This window comes from Tympanuchus pallidicinctus, unplaced genomic scaffold, assembly GCF_026119805.1.
Source record: "Tympanuchus pallidicinctus isolate F22 unplaced genomic scaffold, pur_lepc_1.0 scaffold23, whole genome shotgun sequence".
In the NCBI taxonomy this organism is placed as follows: Eukaryota; Metazoa; Chordata; class Aves; order Galliformes; family Phasianidae; genus Tympanuchus; species Tympanuchus pallidicinctus.
The window spans coordinates 209097-223292 of record NW_026294740.1 but is presented as its reverse complement, the minus strand read 5'-3'; the positions used below and the strand labels follow the sequence as shown (position 1 = coordinate 223292).

Here is a 14196-nt window from a genome sequence, read left to right as displayed (position 1 = left end):
CAGGCTGCCTGGGGAGGTGGTAGAATCTCCATCCTTGGAGGTTTTCAGGGCCTGACTAACAAATGCCTGTTGTTGGCAGTGATACTGCTTGGTGAACAGCTGGGATTGAGACTAATCACTTCCAACCTGTCCTCTCACCATTATTTGCAGTTGCACTTGTTGCAATGGGGTTGCTGTAGACCAAGGAATATGGTTTACAGAGCAGCAGAGAATAGAAGAGTGGATAGAAGAGGGATCTGGTCCTTGCTTTGGGGAGCACTTAAGTTCTGTTCAGATGAGTGGGTAAAACATATAAATGACTTTAGAAAGACCGATTAGAGTCTAAAGCTCCTCACTGGAGTAGTCCTAAACTCAAGTAATATTGAAGCAGGGCATGCTTGCTCTTGTTTGTCATACTGCACACAAGATCCATGCATTTCTGAGCCTCCCACACCTTCCATGAAGTCTGTAGCCTTTGTGAGACAACAATATTCTCCTGCAGCATGTACAGACACTGTACAGGGACAACTCCAGCTTACCTGGTGTTCTTGGCTGGCTCAGTTTCTCTCAGTCTGCTCAGGCAGAATATGCTACTGCATGAAAATCTTCTGTGTGGATATTACATTTTCTTAATTTTGATTTTTTTGTTGTTTGTTTTTGTTTTTGCTAAAGTTGGGATATACTGTGGTGTCATGTTAACTCTGCAGATGTCTGCACTTCCTCAAAGTGTGGACAAGGAAGTGTGACACCTGTAGTGTCATTCAGGCCTCAGACAAAGCAGAAGTTCGATGCAACCTCCAGACTTTTCAGTTGAAGCAGGTGATGAAGCCCCATACAGCCCTGGCAGGACAATGTTTTGATTACATCTGACTGATTGGCTTTGACCTTTGTTCCTGAAAAATTGGTAGTTCAGGACATAGGCAGCTTGTTCAGTCTCATTTTGTATATTTGCTTTTTTTCTTGACTTTAATGCAGGGTTGATGCTGCGCCATACAGTCACCTCAAAGGTACATTTGGCATTTGAGGCCTGCTGTTTAACACTGGGTTAGCACCTTGACACTCAGAGTCTATTCCTTGTGTTGGAAATATCCAAATAATTTTTGTCAGGACGGTATCTCTGATAAAAGCAGAATTTATTCGCGATTGCAATGGCGGGCGTCCCGCAAGCAGGAGCGCGCCTATGGACACAACATGACAGCCTTTATACCCTGTTTTCTGCCCCTTGCCTTCCCCCTCTCCTGTTTCCCCAATGGCTGGGTACTCCAGGTTCACAATCTTATCAGAAGGTTTACATTTGCTATTTACTTGTTAATTTATTTGTTATCTGGTGCCAGTCAGTAGTCATCCTGTTGTTTCCAAGATGTCTCGGTGCTCTCCTTGTCCTATTGATATGGTGATTTTCTTTAAAGTCATCATGGTTAAACAAAGAGCACTGCGGGATGATGCCAGGCCTTCTAATGTCTCTTCGGGTGCTTCCTCGGGCAGGCCATGGCTTGTTCTCTGGTTTGATCTCGTGCAGGATATTCTTGCAGTGTGTATGACAAAATATACATCTATACACCTATATACAGAGTGTGCGTTCCTGGGAAGGTTCGTCTATAAGATAAGTGATGTAAACTTATCAGAGATCTTCCCCAAGTTAAGTAGAAGGACTCCCAAAAAGAACTATGATAGCGGAGATCATAAAATAAAAATAATATTATCCAATTCTAATGCAGAAACAACATTTGATTTCCATACTTGGCTTTGAGCCGATGGGTATGTCAAAGGTAATATGCTATAAAACCACTGTCCCTACCTTACCTGTGGCAGTTTCATAGACTGGACATCTCACTGATGGCACCTGCTGGTTTGTCTTAACTGCCTGTTTGTCTTGTCACTGCTTAAGCTACTACTGGCAGTGTTTATTATGGGCACATGATGCCAGCATACATCTCTGTCACAGTGTTTCATATCTCTCCATCCCAATTTGCCACCTTGGCACAATTTTTTTTCAGCAGCAGGACCTAGATCTCTTTTCTGTTGAGGTCTTTTCTTTTGTGTGGATGCAGTGTAAAATTAGTCTCTGTTACAGCCAAATGAGGAATATGTGCTGGAGTACTCGAGAGATAGATCTGTTAAGTTGCACTAGCATGGTGATGTGCAGGCTAGTAGCCGTGTTCCTAGAAACTAGGTGTGCTCCTGGTTGGCTTCTAGCTTCTTCCAAAAAGCGAAAGGTATTTTACCTACCATTACCCACCAGTAATAGCTGATGCAAAATTCTTGGCTTGTGAGGTTGTAACCATTTTACATACCTCCCAGGAACCAGTTGTCTCTTTATTACAATGAATTATAATAAACTATTTCAAGATCTTGTCAAGTCTTCACGTATTCTTTCAGTTATTTTCTTTGAACCACATGTGCAGCAGCTTCCAGATAGTGACTCACAAAGGGGCTGCCTGACTGCATGTTGACTTACTTACTATGAAACCGCTATAGAAATGACAGCCATTGTTCCCAAGTGAATCTGGACTCAGCTATAACAGAAGGGACACTGCTAGCCCCATCAGGAAGTACTGTAGACCTTGTGCATATGCTTTCCCCTGTGATTCTCCAGCTCAGATGGTCTGAAATGATGCTTTATCTCATCTCCCAGGCATGGAGCATGAGACTGGGTGGGATCAGGAAATGCTGCTTTGGGTGCTGATGGCAGTAATGTCTCCCACGTAGTGACGAGCATTCTTTCTGCTAGAATGTGCATCTATCAAAAGATGCACATCTTATCAAACAGTACTGGTAATTTCTTCTTGTTGGACAGAGATCCATCGTCAGCAAGAATGATGTAAGTGTAAGCTGTTTTTTGATAGACATATCACGAAAAGCAACAGCCCTGGGATCCATCCATGCAGACTAGCAGAATGTGGTTCTTGACTGTGCCTACAAGAGAAGAATATTAGAGATTACCCACCTAAGTGCCACTGTGTTTGGTCTCAGCCAGATGCCAACCATAGTCAGCCTATGTTAATCTCATCTGGATGGATGCAATGGGGGGTTCTTGTTAATGCACAGATTATTACAGACTGCAAGATTCTGTATACATGCCATAGCTAAAGATGCCAGTAAGTCACTAGATGGAATAGCAGAGAACTTTCTGAGGCAACAAAGTGTTAAACAGTTGGTGAAACAGAGTAGTTCCCATCCATCTGAGGAAGGAATATTTGCATGCCCATGGGAGTGAGGAAGTCCTTATTTTAATGAAGACAGATGACCAAACTGTCTCCTGGACGAGGAAGGAGTATTATGAGATTCAAAGTGAAAGATTAAATCTGTCTGAACCCCTTTAATATAGCCTGATAAAGAGACTTTTGGAGCCAAAAAGTTTCTCAAAGCGCTCTGATGAGTGTATGTTTAAATGCAGACTTTCTTGTGGAGGGCTCTCCTTACTAGATACAGCAAGGTATAAGCTATGCTTGGAGAAAGAAGCTGTGTACCACCGTGCCAGAAGAGGACAGTGTTTCAGAGCGGTAAGGGAACGAAACAGAACCTTCTAGGCTATTTCTAGTCTGAGCAATTTAATTGTAATTTTCCTTTTTTTTTTCTTTTCACTTCTGTCTTTTGCAAACATCTGTAACTGATGTTTCATCTGTTGTAACTGTTGATGTTTCAACTGATATAACTGTTTCATCTTTGCTGAAACAAGATGTTGTGAATAAAGTATTTTAGTAGGATCTCACATTAACACGGCTGCACTGGAAGTGAGTTTGGGGCAACTGTATAACAGCAAGGCATTGTTCACTGGAAAGTACAGTAGATGTTTCATCTGGGGGACCTCAACTGGATGCTTTCTGCTTAGTCCTCTCAGGGCCTTCTGCTGCATGGAGTAGGAGGAAAGCTGGCACCGAAGGTGCAGATGCTCTGACATGCAGCAGAATGCTGGGACATCTGTTTGAATGGTAAGGGCTTCTAGGTGCCTTGTTACACTGGTCTGTACTGAAAAATTAGTTTTATGTCTGCTCCATTTCAGTCCTTCTGTCAGAGAGAACTTCAGTTTTCAGTCCCAAAGTGAAGGATCTGACTTTAGTTTATGTGTGTCTTCACAGATGTCTCATGTCTCCTGTTACCAGGCTCCACAGAGCTTCTTGTTTGACAATAAAACACATGGAATTGTCCTGGGAAGGTGTCTGTGATCACCATCTGTGATCGACCAAAGGCAGTTTCACTCCCTAAGTGCTTCTGAAATGCCCTTTGGGGATTTCCTTCCGTTTTCAAGCGTAGATTCTGGGCCTGGATCGGAACCACCTTTTCAAATCAGTGGTGTCTTCTCCAGGCACTGAGGCACCAAAATTGTCTAGAGATTGGAGTTATGTATTTTTCTCCTTATTTTAAGTAAGTTAGAATATTCTTCCTACCAAAGCATTTCTCTATTATTTGCTCTGCACCTCCTACCCACTGAGACTGAGCTAGGCAGCGAAACTGAAACAAAGGGAAGAAGTTATTTAATTCTGCTAATTTATGCAGAAACTTCAGACAGTAAACTAATAATAACTAGAAAAAGCAAACAACTGCCCAGTGGGAGGAGTGGGAGATGCTGGTGTGCTTTCACAGGTGATATGGGGGAAGGTGGCCAGGAAGTAAGTGGAAGGAAGGGTGAACTGTCTCCATGTTAGAGCATCCAGGAACATACTCAGCTCTCCTTGCGTGGAGCCCTGCTTGCAGTTTGTTTGAGGTCTGCCTTACCATGTTCCATACATGCCCTGGGGAGCCTATCCAGCTGTTTCCATCCACAAATGCAGCTGCTCAGCCTCTGCCTACAGGATGCTGCTACAGAAGCTGTCTCTAATCCCACCTCTGCCAGAGCCTAGGGTTACCCCACCTTGGCCTGCCACAAGACACCTAAACACTACTGTTAGGAAGTGGTGTTTTTTCTTTTTAACTTCAGTACTGAGGTTAGGAAGTAAATGTAACATTGCATTTTTGGTTGAAAGGTGCTCTAAGAGGTCTTCTGTAATCTGAAGGCCACGAAGATCCTGAAGCTTCTGCTTCAGTTTTATATGTGTTTATTGCTATTATGCACATGCCCTGTGGTCATCCTCGTATGTCTCTCATGCATGAGGTAGAGGACAGCCACTTAACTCAGCCATATGCTAACCATATGTGGAAGGTCCAGGCACTGGGTTCACTGTCTATTAATTTAACCACTGCATTTGGATATCTCCTGAGTGACAGACATGTCCTTCTCTTGCAGCACTCCAGCTGTCATGTGTGCCCAACCAGTTGCCCTGTCAGATATATCTCAGAATGGCGTAGGCTGGGGCTATTCACTTAATTCGGAGTTGTGGCTGAGCCCTGGCATGGGTGAGAGCACAACATAGCTTCCACCACACGCTCACCATGGTGTGAAGCTGCAGGGCGAAGCATCACCTCACAGAAGGTGAGCACTGGCAGAAGCAGGCTTTCTTGGCAGGGTAACAGAGATTTTAGCACTTCCATCACTAAGAAGTAATGGGATGAGGCAGGCACCCTCTCAAATGGCAGGATTATCTGTGCAGCCTCCAGGCAGGGCAAACACCCCACATGCAGCAGGGCAGCTCTGTTACAGGAAGTCAAGTCTTAAAAACAGCAAAGGCAATTTGAAAGCTGGCTGGTGGAAAAGCAAACTAAATAGAAGAAAGACACTGTGAAGTTACTATAAAATGCTGCAGAACTGCTGGGAGAATCATATTCAGAAGAGTGGTTCTCAATGGCCCCTTGTCAAGGGAAGTTACCAATGAAGGAAATCCTGCAGGGACTTCCCTAGGCTTCGTTCTAGTCAGTATTTCCAGTAATGAATGGCATGCTGACATTGAAAGTACTTATTCAAATGTTCACTTTAAATGAAGCTGGGAGAGAACATTGTGTACTGCACAGAACAAGCTCAGAATTCAGAATCACGATGCTGAAAGGATAAGAAACTGCTCAGTAAAGATGTGCTTAAGATGGGAGATTTCATCAGAACTGATTAAGTGACAAAGGCAGGTAATTGAGCAGTTCACAAAGATGTAGAAGCTTTGGAGGATCTGAATCTGAGTGCTGGCTAGCAGGTTTGTGCTGTTACAAAAATGTTGTCTGTGAGAGTAATCCTTTAACTTTACATGGAAAGTATGAAGCCTCTGTTGGAATGTTTTATCTTTTTGTTTGGGCTCTACACTCTTGAGAAAAATGTAAGCTGGCTGGATAAAGCCCAGAAGAAAGCAGCAAAGAAGATGAGAAACCGTGGCCTGCGTGTGCATGTTAAGAGGTTGGGTCTGACTGCCCAGTCAGTCCCTAAGTAGCAGCAGCCCCCCAGCCAACTCAGTTTTATAACTTTTCTGCCCCATGTCAATGTCGTATGTTGCCCAGTTTGGGTCAGTTGTCCTGGTTCTGTTCCCTCCCAGCTCTTTGTGCCCCCTCAACACTTCCCCACTTATAGGACAGTTCAAGAAGCTGAAACATCATTGGCTCTGTGCAGTGCAGCAACAACTAAAACTTCAGCATGTTATCAACACTGTTTTTCTCCTAAAGCCAAAGCACAGCACAGAAGAAAATCAATTCTGTCTCAGCTGAAACCAGGACATTAGGACAAGGAGCAAAAGCTATACAAGTTTTGGTGCAGTGGACTTCTGGACTGCTCCCTGTGTGAACACTGTCTAGTTCTGCACCTTCATCCTGAAAAAAGGTGTTGGATGAGTCCAGTCTGACAAATGGCCTTTCCAAACACTCCTGGCACTGCTACACCAACCAGCAGCCACCACTTGTCTCCTTCCCCACACTAAGCAGAGGGTAGTTTTTTAGATTAACCAGGTTTTATTTCTGTTTATAGTTCAAGCTATTCAGATATGGGAACTCAAGATACACATTCCCATAACTGGGAGGAAATGAGATTTTAGAGGCAAGTAACAAGATTCTTACAAGCCTTCAAAATACAGCAGAAGCTGCCATTATTATTCTCCCACAGCTTCATGACCTTCCACATGGTGCTACATGGTATGGAATGTCCCAGTGCCAGTTCAGGCCACTTGGCCTGGCTCTGCCCATCCCCTGCCCTGTGCCATCATGGCCACAGCTCTTCCCCACTGAGTGGCCTGACCTGCCCTCTCTGGGCTGAAACCAGGACAATATCCACCCCTTTTTCCATATCATTTATGTCATACTCAGGCCCTACCCTTTCCCGTACATCTCCTTTAATTACAGATATGGTCTTTCAGCCATCCCTCTAAATAGTCTGTTGAGTTCATTTAGTTCATGACTTTGTGCTCCATCTGTCATAGCAGTCTTTCAGTGCAGAAGGGATGATGCATGGTGCTGGATTGTTGCGTGCTGAAGCCATTCCTGGTTTAGAGTAAAAGGTCAGAATTCATTAATTTGGATGATTGTTACTGTAATATCGCTGATAATGCAGCAACCATAGCAACCATAGTAGTGATGACTTGCAGTATTATATAATTCAAATTACTGGCTGTTCTCACCCCACATCAGATCCCCTTGAGGTTCACACCAGGTTTCCCTGTTCTTCTACGTCACTCACCGCATGCACCCAGGTCCTTGAGCAAAAGCCCACGGATGGGCTTGCCTTTGCCCGTGGCAGGAATAACCCAGTCAGTCTTTGCCCAGCATGTTTTTTATGTCTACTACAGGGACTTTATCTGCTTATAGAAGTTTGACTGAGCAGGGCCAATTCTACTGGCAGATCCCCAGATGCTGCCTAACTAAATGGGTTTTGCAAAATGTGTGACCTGGTGTTTGAATGTTGCAGTACCCATCAATCTCAGTTTTTAGTAGTTTTCAGTAGTTTTTAACAGTCCATTGTATTGTTCAGTTTTCCCAGAGGTGAGTGCATGATAGGTGATCAGATGCACCCTCTCAATGCCACGCTCTTAGGCCCAGATATCTATGAGATTGTTTGGGAAATGAGTTCTACCATCTCACTCAGTTCTTTCTGGAGTGCCGTGTTACCACAAGACTTGCTTTTCAGTGCTCAGGATAGTGCTTTGGGCAGCATGGGCTATGTTTCCAGCAATCTGGCGGTTGGTTCATTGTTGTAAGCAGACGGTGCTTGCCATAATGGGTTTGTGGGAGTGTAATATAATCCATCTGCCAGGCTTTCTTGTATTTATATTTCTATTGTTCTCCATACCAAAGAGGTTTTATGCACTTGGCATAATTATAGCACATGTATCATGTTCATTCATAACCTGTGCAGTGGTATCCATGGTCAAGCCCATCCTCAATTCCGAGCCCACCTACATGCTGCATCTCTTCCTTGATGACACTTACATGATGTACCTTTACAACAATGTTCTCTACCCAACCAGCAGTGTCTTTCCATAGTGCAGCAGCTCAGATGGGTTTGCCTCTTCACTGGCAGTTGTTCTGCTTCTCCTTCTGTAACCACTCCCCTAGTGCATTGGTGGCCATCTGTAAGTCAGTGTAGAGGTAGAACGCTGGTCAAATTCTCTCGTTCAGCAATATCTAAAGCCAGCTGGATGACCTTTTGCAAATTGGCTCAATTTACCTTCTCCTTCAACAGTTTCCGCAGCTCATCATGTAAGACTGTTCAGCAGCCTTCCACCTCTGACACTTCCCCATGATGTTACAGGACCCATCAGTGAACAGGGCATATTGCTTTTCATTCTCAGTGCATGTCACCTCCTCTGGTGATACTCCAAAATCCTTGCCTTCAGGCTAGCCCATAATCACTTCCAAGACTCCTGGGTGTCTGGGGTTTTCCTATTCAAGCCTGATGTACAGTGCAACCCACTTACTGCACACAGCATCAGTTCAGTGATGGGTGGAGGGGACCCTGCATTTGAACGTCCAGCCTAGCACAGACAGGGTGACAATAGGAGCTCAGGCCCCTTCATATGATGCCAGTATCTCTTTTTCAGTCAGAGTATAGCAGGCCTTGGTTCCTCTGTATCCTCAACTCCAAAACCCTAGGGCTCCACCATGAGTCTCCCCTGAGGATTTCTGCCAGAGGCTCCAGGTAGGGCCATTCTGCCTGGCTGTGGTATAGAGCATATTTTTTACATCTTCTCCTGCCCAGACTGGCTGAAGGTCTACTGCATGAACTATCTCCTGTTTAATTTGTTCAAAAGCTGCTGTTGCTCAGTTAGGGCCCCATGTGAAATTTTGGAGGGTGACTTGACAGGGAGGATTTACAATCAGATGGTAATCTGGAATATGCATTCTCCAAAAACCCACAAGACCTAAGAAAGCTTGTGTTTCCTTTTTGCTCGTTGGTGGGAACATAACAGTTATTTTATTGATCACATCCATGGGGATCTTATGACATCCATCTTGCCATTTTATTCTTAAGTACTGGATCTCCTGTTTAGGTCCCTCAGCCTTACTTTGTTTTATGGCAGAATTGGCTTTCAGGATTTGGATTATTTTCTTTCCTTTTTGAAAAACTTCTGCTGCCCTACATGATTATGTTGACAGTGTATTACAACTGTTCATAAGTTATTTAAGTTATATATAACAATATAAGTTGTTCCCCTGTGCCAGGAAAGTCTGTGTCTGTATCAGTCCATGGGAAATAGTTGGGCTGTGCTTCCACCCTGGGACAGTCAATTCCAGCTGTACTGGATGCCCCATCAAGTGAAAGCAAACTGTAGTCTGCACTCTACTACCAGAGGAACTGATATCACACTTGTGATACCAATTGTGGCTGCCTTTGACTGTAGTTTATATTGGAGTTGTAGCATGTTTGGGACAGCAGCACCAAAGTGGTGTGACTTCATTCAGGCCGCAGTAGTCTGCAGTCAGCCTCCACTCTCCTGACTTTTTCACTGGCCACATTACTGATTACTCTTTGGTTTTCCAGTTGACGATTCAGCATATGGATGGGAGTCAGGGAGCCCAATTGGTGCAGTACTGCTGCTGGCACACTGTTGTGGTAGTGATCGGTACTTGTTCCTTCAGTCTTAGCAATCCCACAACAGAACAGTCCTCTGAGAGACCAGGCAAGATGGACAGTTGCTCAGTGTCCTCCATCTCCAACATAGCTATACCAAAAGCCCACCAGTACCTTTTTAGGTCCTTAAAGTACCCTCTCCTGAGGTAATCTATACCTAGGATGCACAGAGCTTCTGATCCAGCCACAATGGGCTTTTGCTACTTATTTCTAGTCAAGCTTACTTCGGCCTCCAGTATAGTTAGCTGATCCACTTCTCACTTCAGAAATACAGATAGGTTCTGCCCCTTCATTGCTTAGTGACATTACAGTACACTGGTCACCAGTGTCCACTACAGCCTTATATTCCTGTGGTTCTGATGTAATATGTCATCAAATCCACATGGTTCAATAAACCCACTTGTCCCTTTCCTCCATCTGGCTGGTTGTTGTATTCAGCACTCACTTCTCATGAAGGCAAACCCAAAGGCTTCTTATCTACTTCACAAATAGGATCAGACCATCTTCTTTAGCTGGGAGACTGTCTGCTGGAAACTGGAGCAGCCATTATCCTGGAAGAACCCCCTTTTTTAGTTTTAATCCTTGCAGTTCACATGGCCGTGCCTCTAGGGTTGGTGATTTTCCATCCCACTCCCTCATATCATCTTCATGGTTACCCAGGTAAAATTACAGGATGGCATGTGGTTTGTAACCACTGTATTCTCTCTCTCAAGCACAGGAGTGTATACTTCTTATAGCTGAGATACTGCTCCATACAGGTCAGGAGCAAGGCATATTGTCTTTGAATTGGTTGATATCTCCAGACAGTTTCTCCACAGCTGAGGCACAAACATGTAGGGAGAAAAAGAGATTTTCTTCATATTGTTGAAGTAGCCTAGGTAGTTCGTCCACCACTGGCTTTTCTTCAACTTTCCAGGTTACTGCTGCTAGTGTGTTGGCATACAGTGATAGTGCACTACCTACAAATTTCCACCTCATATGTTGTGGGCACATGATATCATCTGGAACTTGGGATTAATGATTGTTCAGTATTATACATCACCTCCAGCACAGCTAATTCCCTTTTTCCACAGTGCTCCACTTGCCTAGGTAACATAGCAGATCTTTATTGAAAGGACATCTTTCCTTCTTGGCTGACAGGAGTCAGCTTCATAGGGTACAGGCTTGTGTCCCTTTTCCAACTGCTTTGTCAGTGCCCTGTTCCCTAGAAAGGGATCTGAGCTGCCTAATATGTCCAGACTAGGCCCCGTTATGCCAGCACTAGAGCAGCGAGGTGGCAATGTTCATGCTTGGATGACAACTGAAGTCTTTTCACATATCTTGCAGCTCACCCATAGTTAGAGGTCAGACAATTATCTCTTCCTTTGTGAGTTCTGACTTCCTCCTCCTGTCCCTGTGGTAAAAAGACAGGAGTATGGAAAACAGTGGCAATCACCCTTGTGCTTAATTCCTAAACTTCTGAGCCAAAGAAGGAATGTTCCCTCCCTCCCCTCCCCCACTATCTCTCCAATTAATTTTTTTTTATATTTAGAAGAAAACTGGAACACAGGAGCTTTTGTTATTTCTTCCTCACCAAATTTGTGCTGACCTTTGTGTCGGCATCACCTCACCAAAGAGTGGTGGTTTCCATCTGCACTTCCCCTGGGCTCAGATCCAATGTTGACCTCAATTCAGGTCCCAGCCTGGTGAATACCCCAGTGCTCTATGCAGACTCCTCTGCCTCTGTCTGTGACTCAGGTGAAGAGTTGTGCTGTGTGGTCTTAATGAAGAGAAGCTATTAAGTGTTTAAGTGAATTGCTGCATACCCCTGTTTGGTCCTTACAGCCCATGTCCCTTTTAACAATTTGGCCGAGATTGCTTGCTGCTCCTTGTGCATAGGGATGTCCCTTCCCAACACATGTACCATTACAATAAGTCAGCCAGAAGCTCTGTTCTGCTGGAATTACATTAAACGTCTTTCTCCAGGTTGGTCAGAGTTGCAAAATCAATGTGTGAAGCTTTCAAAACCTTTCATGTACATGAGCTGAAGGAAGGACTGAGAATAGGAAGAAATCCTGTCTGGGACAGAGTACAAAATAGAGTGCTAATGTTTACATTCAACCGTGAGTGCAACTGAACAACCTCTGGGTGAAGTGGAGGCTGGTGCACGTGAGATGAAATAATTTCTGCCCTGAATATCTCCCATCTGGCAGTCAAAGAATTTACACATTGAATTTTGTGGAGTTGGCTTCTAGCTGGCATTTTCAGAGCCCAAAGCAAGAAAAATAGCACTGTTCTCTTCTGCCCGCATTTCTATACAGTGCATCGGATTTGGTTCAGGCAGTGATAGGACTGCTGATACCTGCATGAAATTTTCTAGGGATGAGCCTGTCCCCTTTTTCAGGGCTACACTGGTATCATCTGAAACAAGCATGTATTTCTACAGTAATTCCTAGTACAATATCTTCTTACCCATAATAATTGTAGTTCTGTGTTGTGATTTCAAATGAGAAGAGACATGAATTGAGGCATAAGGAGACGTGATGGGGAAGATCAGTGAAGGGACCAAGAAGCTAAACTTAAACAGTCAGGATGGAAGAATAGAGGTGCTATCTGGTTTCTGGTAGGTGTAAGGAACTGTGTACTTCACACAGCCTCTGAATGCTGTCTTCTAAAAACTAATGCATAGACAATATTCATCCATCTTTAAGAAAACTGAAGAGAGAAATCTCCTCTTCTTTGACTTACAGTTAATCCTTTTTTTGACAGGAAATTGTTGTAAGGCATTGACTGAATTGTGCTGGCATAGCAGAGGAGAATGCACATAATCTGGACTGTAAAGGCATGTGGAAAAATTTCCAGGCTTCATAGTTGGTGACATTGGTGTGTTTTTTGAGTGGAGAACCCTAGAATTACTTTGCAAAGTTTGAAAGCAGCATGTGTTCAAAGTGCACAACTACTATGTGGTTAAGCATATGGTTGCTCAGTGTCTTTGGGAGTGGTTTACTACTGTGTGTGGGTGGTAGATTCAGCTGGAAAATATTTGATGACGCTGAAGAAATTCTCTGATGTTCTGCAGCTGTAATACCTCTTGTATTAGTCAAACAATGCACTCCAGCTACCTTACCCATTACATTAAAGATGACATATACATGACACAAGTGTTTGGCTTGCTGCCATCCTGCATTCTCAGCTAAGATCAGCTTTTCATGGTGCATCCTTATTTCCAGGCTTTTATTGTCTGTGGTGTCACATTCCCATTTACTGAACAGCTTTTTGTCTCTTGGCAAGCACAAATTTTACTTTCACATTATCTTCATCATAATTAAGACCCATTTATTCTCATCATCACAAAAACAGTACTTGAGAGGAATCTTGAGAAGTCCAGGACTTTAGAAGCTCAGGAGAATGTTCTCTATTTGCCTGAAAGAGTACATATTCCTTAGTATCCTCCTGGTTCTACCAGCCAGCTTTTCTGCTTCTGTTTTACTAGAAACCCATTCCTGCTTATTTTGTTTTGGTGTTAACCTTTATTTCATTGAAGCCCCTAATTCCTGGCTGGTCTCTGATCCAGCTGTGCAACCATTGCAACCTGTAGCCTGCCTACCAACCTTAAGAGGGTCAGAAACAGCAAGTTGCATTTTTCCAGACAGTGCTTGAATGCTAGCTGAAAACTCATTGCGATAAAGGTTCCCTTTCAAAAGTAGTATTCAATGACCTTAAGCATCCTACAGCTGGTGAACAGCTAGATTCCCTCCATCAAGGATCCTGTTACCTTTGTCTTGTAAGGAAGTTTCCCAGTGCACCAAACCACTACCTGCTAAAGCATCTCAGTCTGAGTGGTGAAGAACTGACACTTCTAAGCCCCCTTGGAATCCACAGTAGTAAGCTGCAATGCTCTTGGTCCTAGTGCACTTTATCCATAGGCCACTGTCGTGTGAATGGTGCCTAGCACAACATGTACAAATAAGAGATAGTCATAGTGGTTATAGTCATGTTCTATGCAATACCATTGCCATTAGGACTTTTCTTTGGTCAGAGAATACACATGGAAACTCAGAGGGACTTATGCATGTTTTGAGGTTCTCCATCCTAAAATTTATCATTTGCTAAATTTACGTCTCATAGCTTCTATACCATGCCAGAGCTGAGAGCACTGTAACCTTAGGATGCCACAAGCTCAACTATTTTTTCCTAAGGTACATAATTTTTAAGTATTGTAAGTGGATAAAAAGGATTAAATTAGGAGGCACCAGGTGTAAAGGAAGCCTCCTTGCTGCACTTTCATAAGCCACAGCTTAATTAGAATATGATAGCAATTTTAA

The 14196-nt window shown here is 43.7% G+C and overlaps 1 protein-coding gene across 5 annotated transcripts in view; it reads left to right on the top strand.

Moving 5' to 3' along the window:
• Positions 1 to 14196, top strand: part of GAS7 (growth arrest specific 7) — a 98239-nt gene that overhangs the window by 39503 nt on the left and 44540 nt on the right. The window contains exon 1 of one of the 5 annotated variants that reach the window (XM_052688180.1): positions 3230 to 3482. The exons of the other annotated variants lie outside the window; for them this stretch is intronic. Within the exon in view, the coding sequence (XP_052544140.1) occupies positions 3425 to 3482 (58 nt within the window). The 5' untranslated portion in view covers positions 3230 to 3424. Of the gene's footprint in view, positions 1 to 3229; positions 3483 to 14196 lie in introns of those variants that run through there. 5 annotated transcript variants of the gene reach the window in all.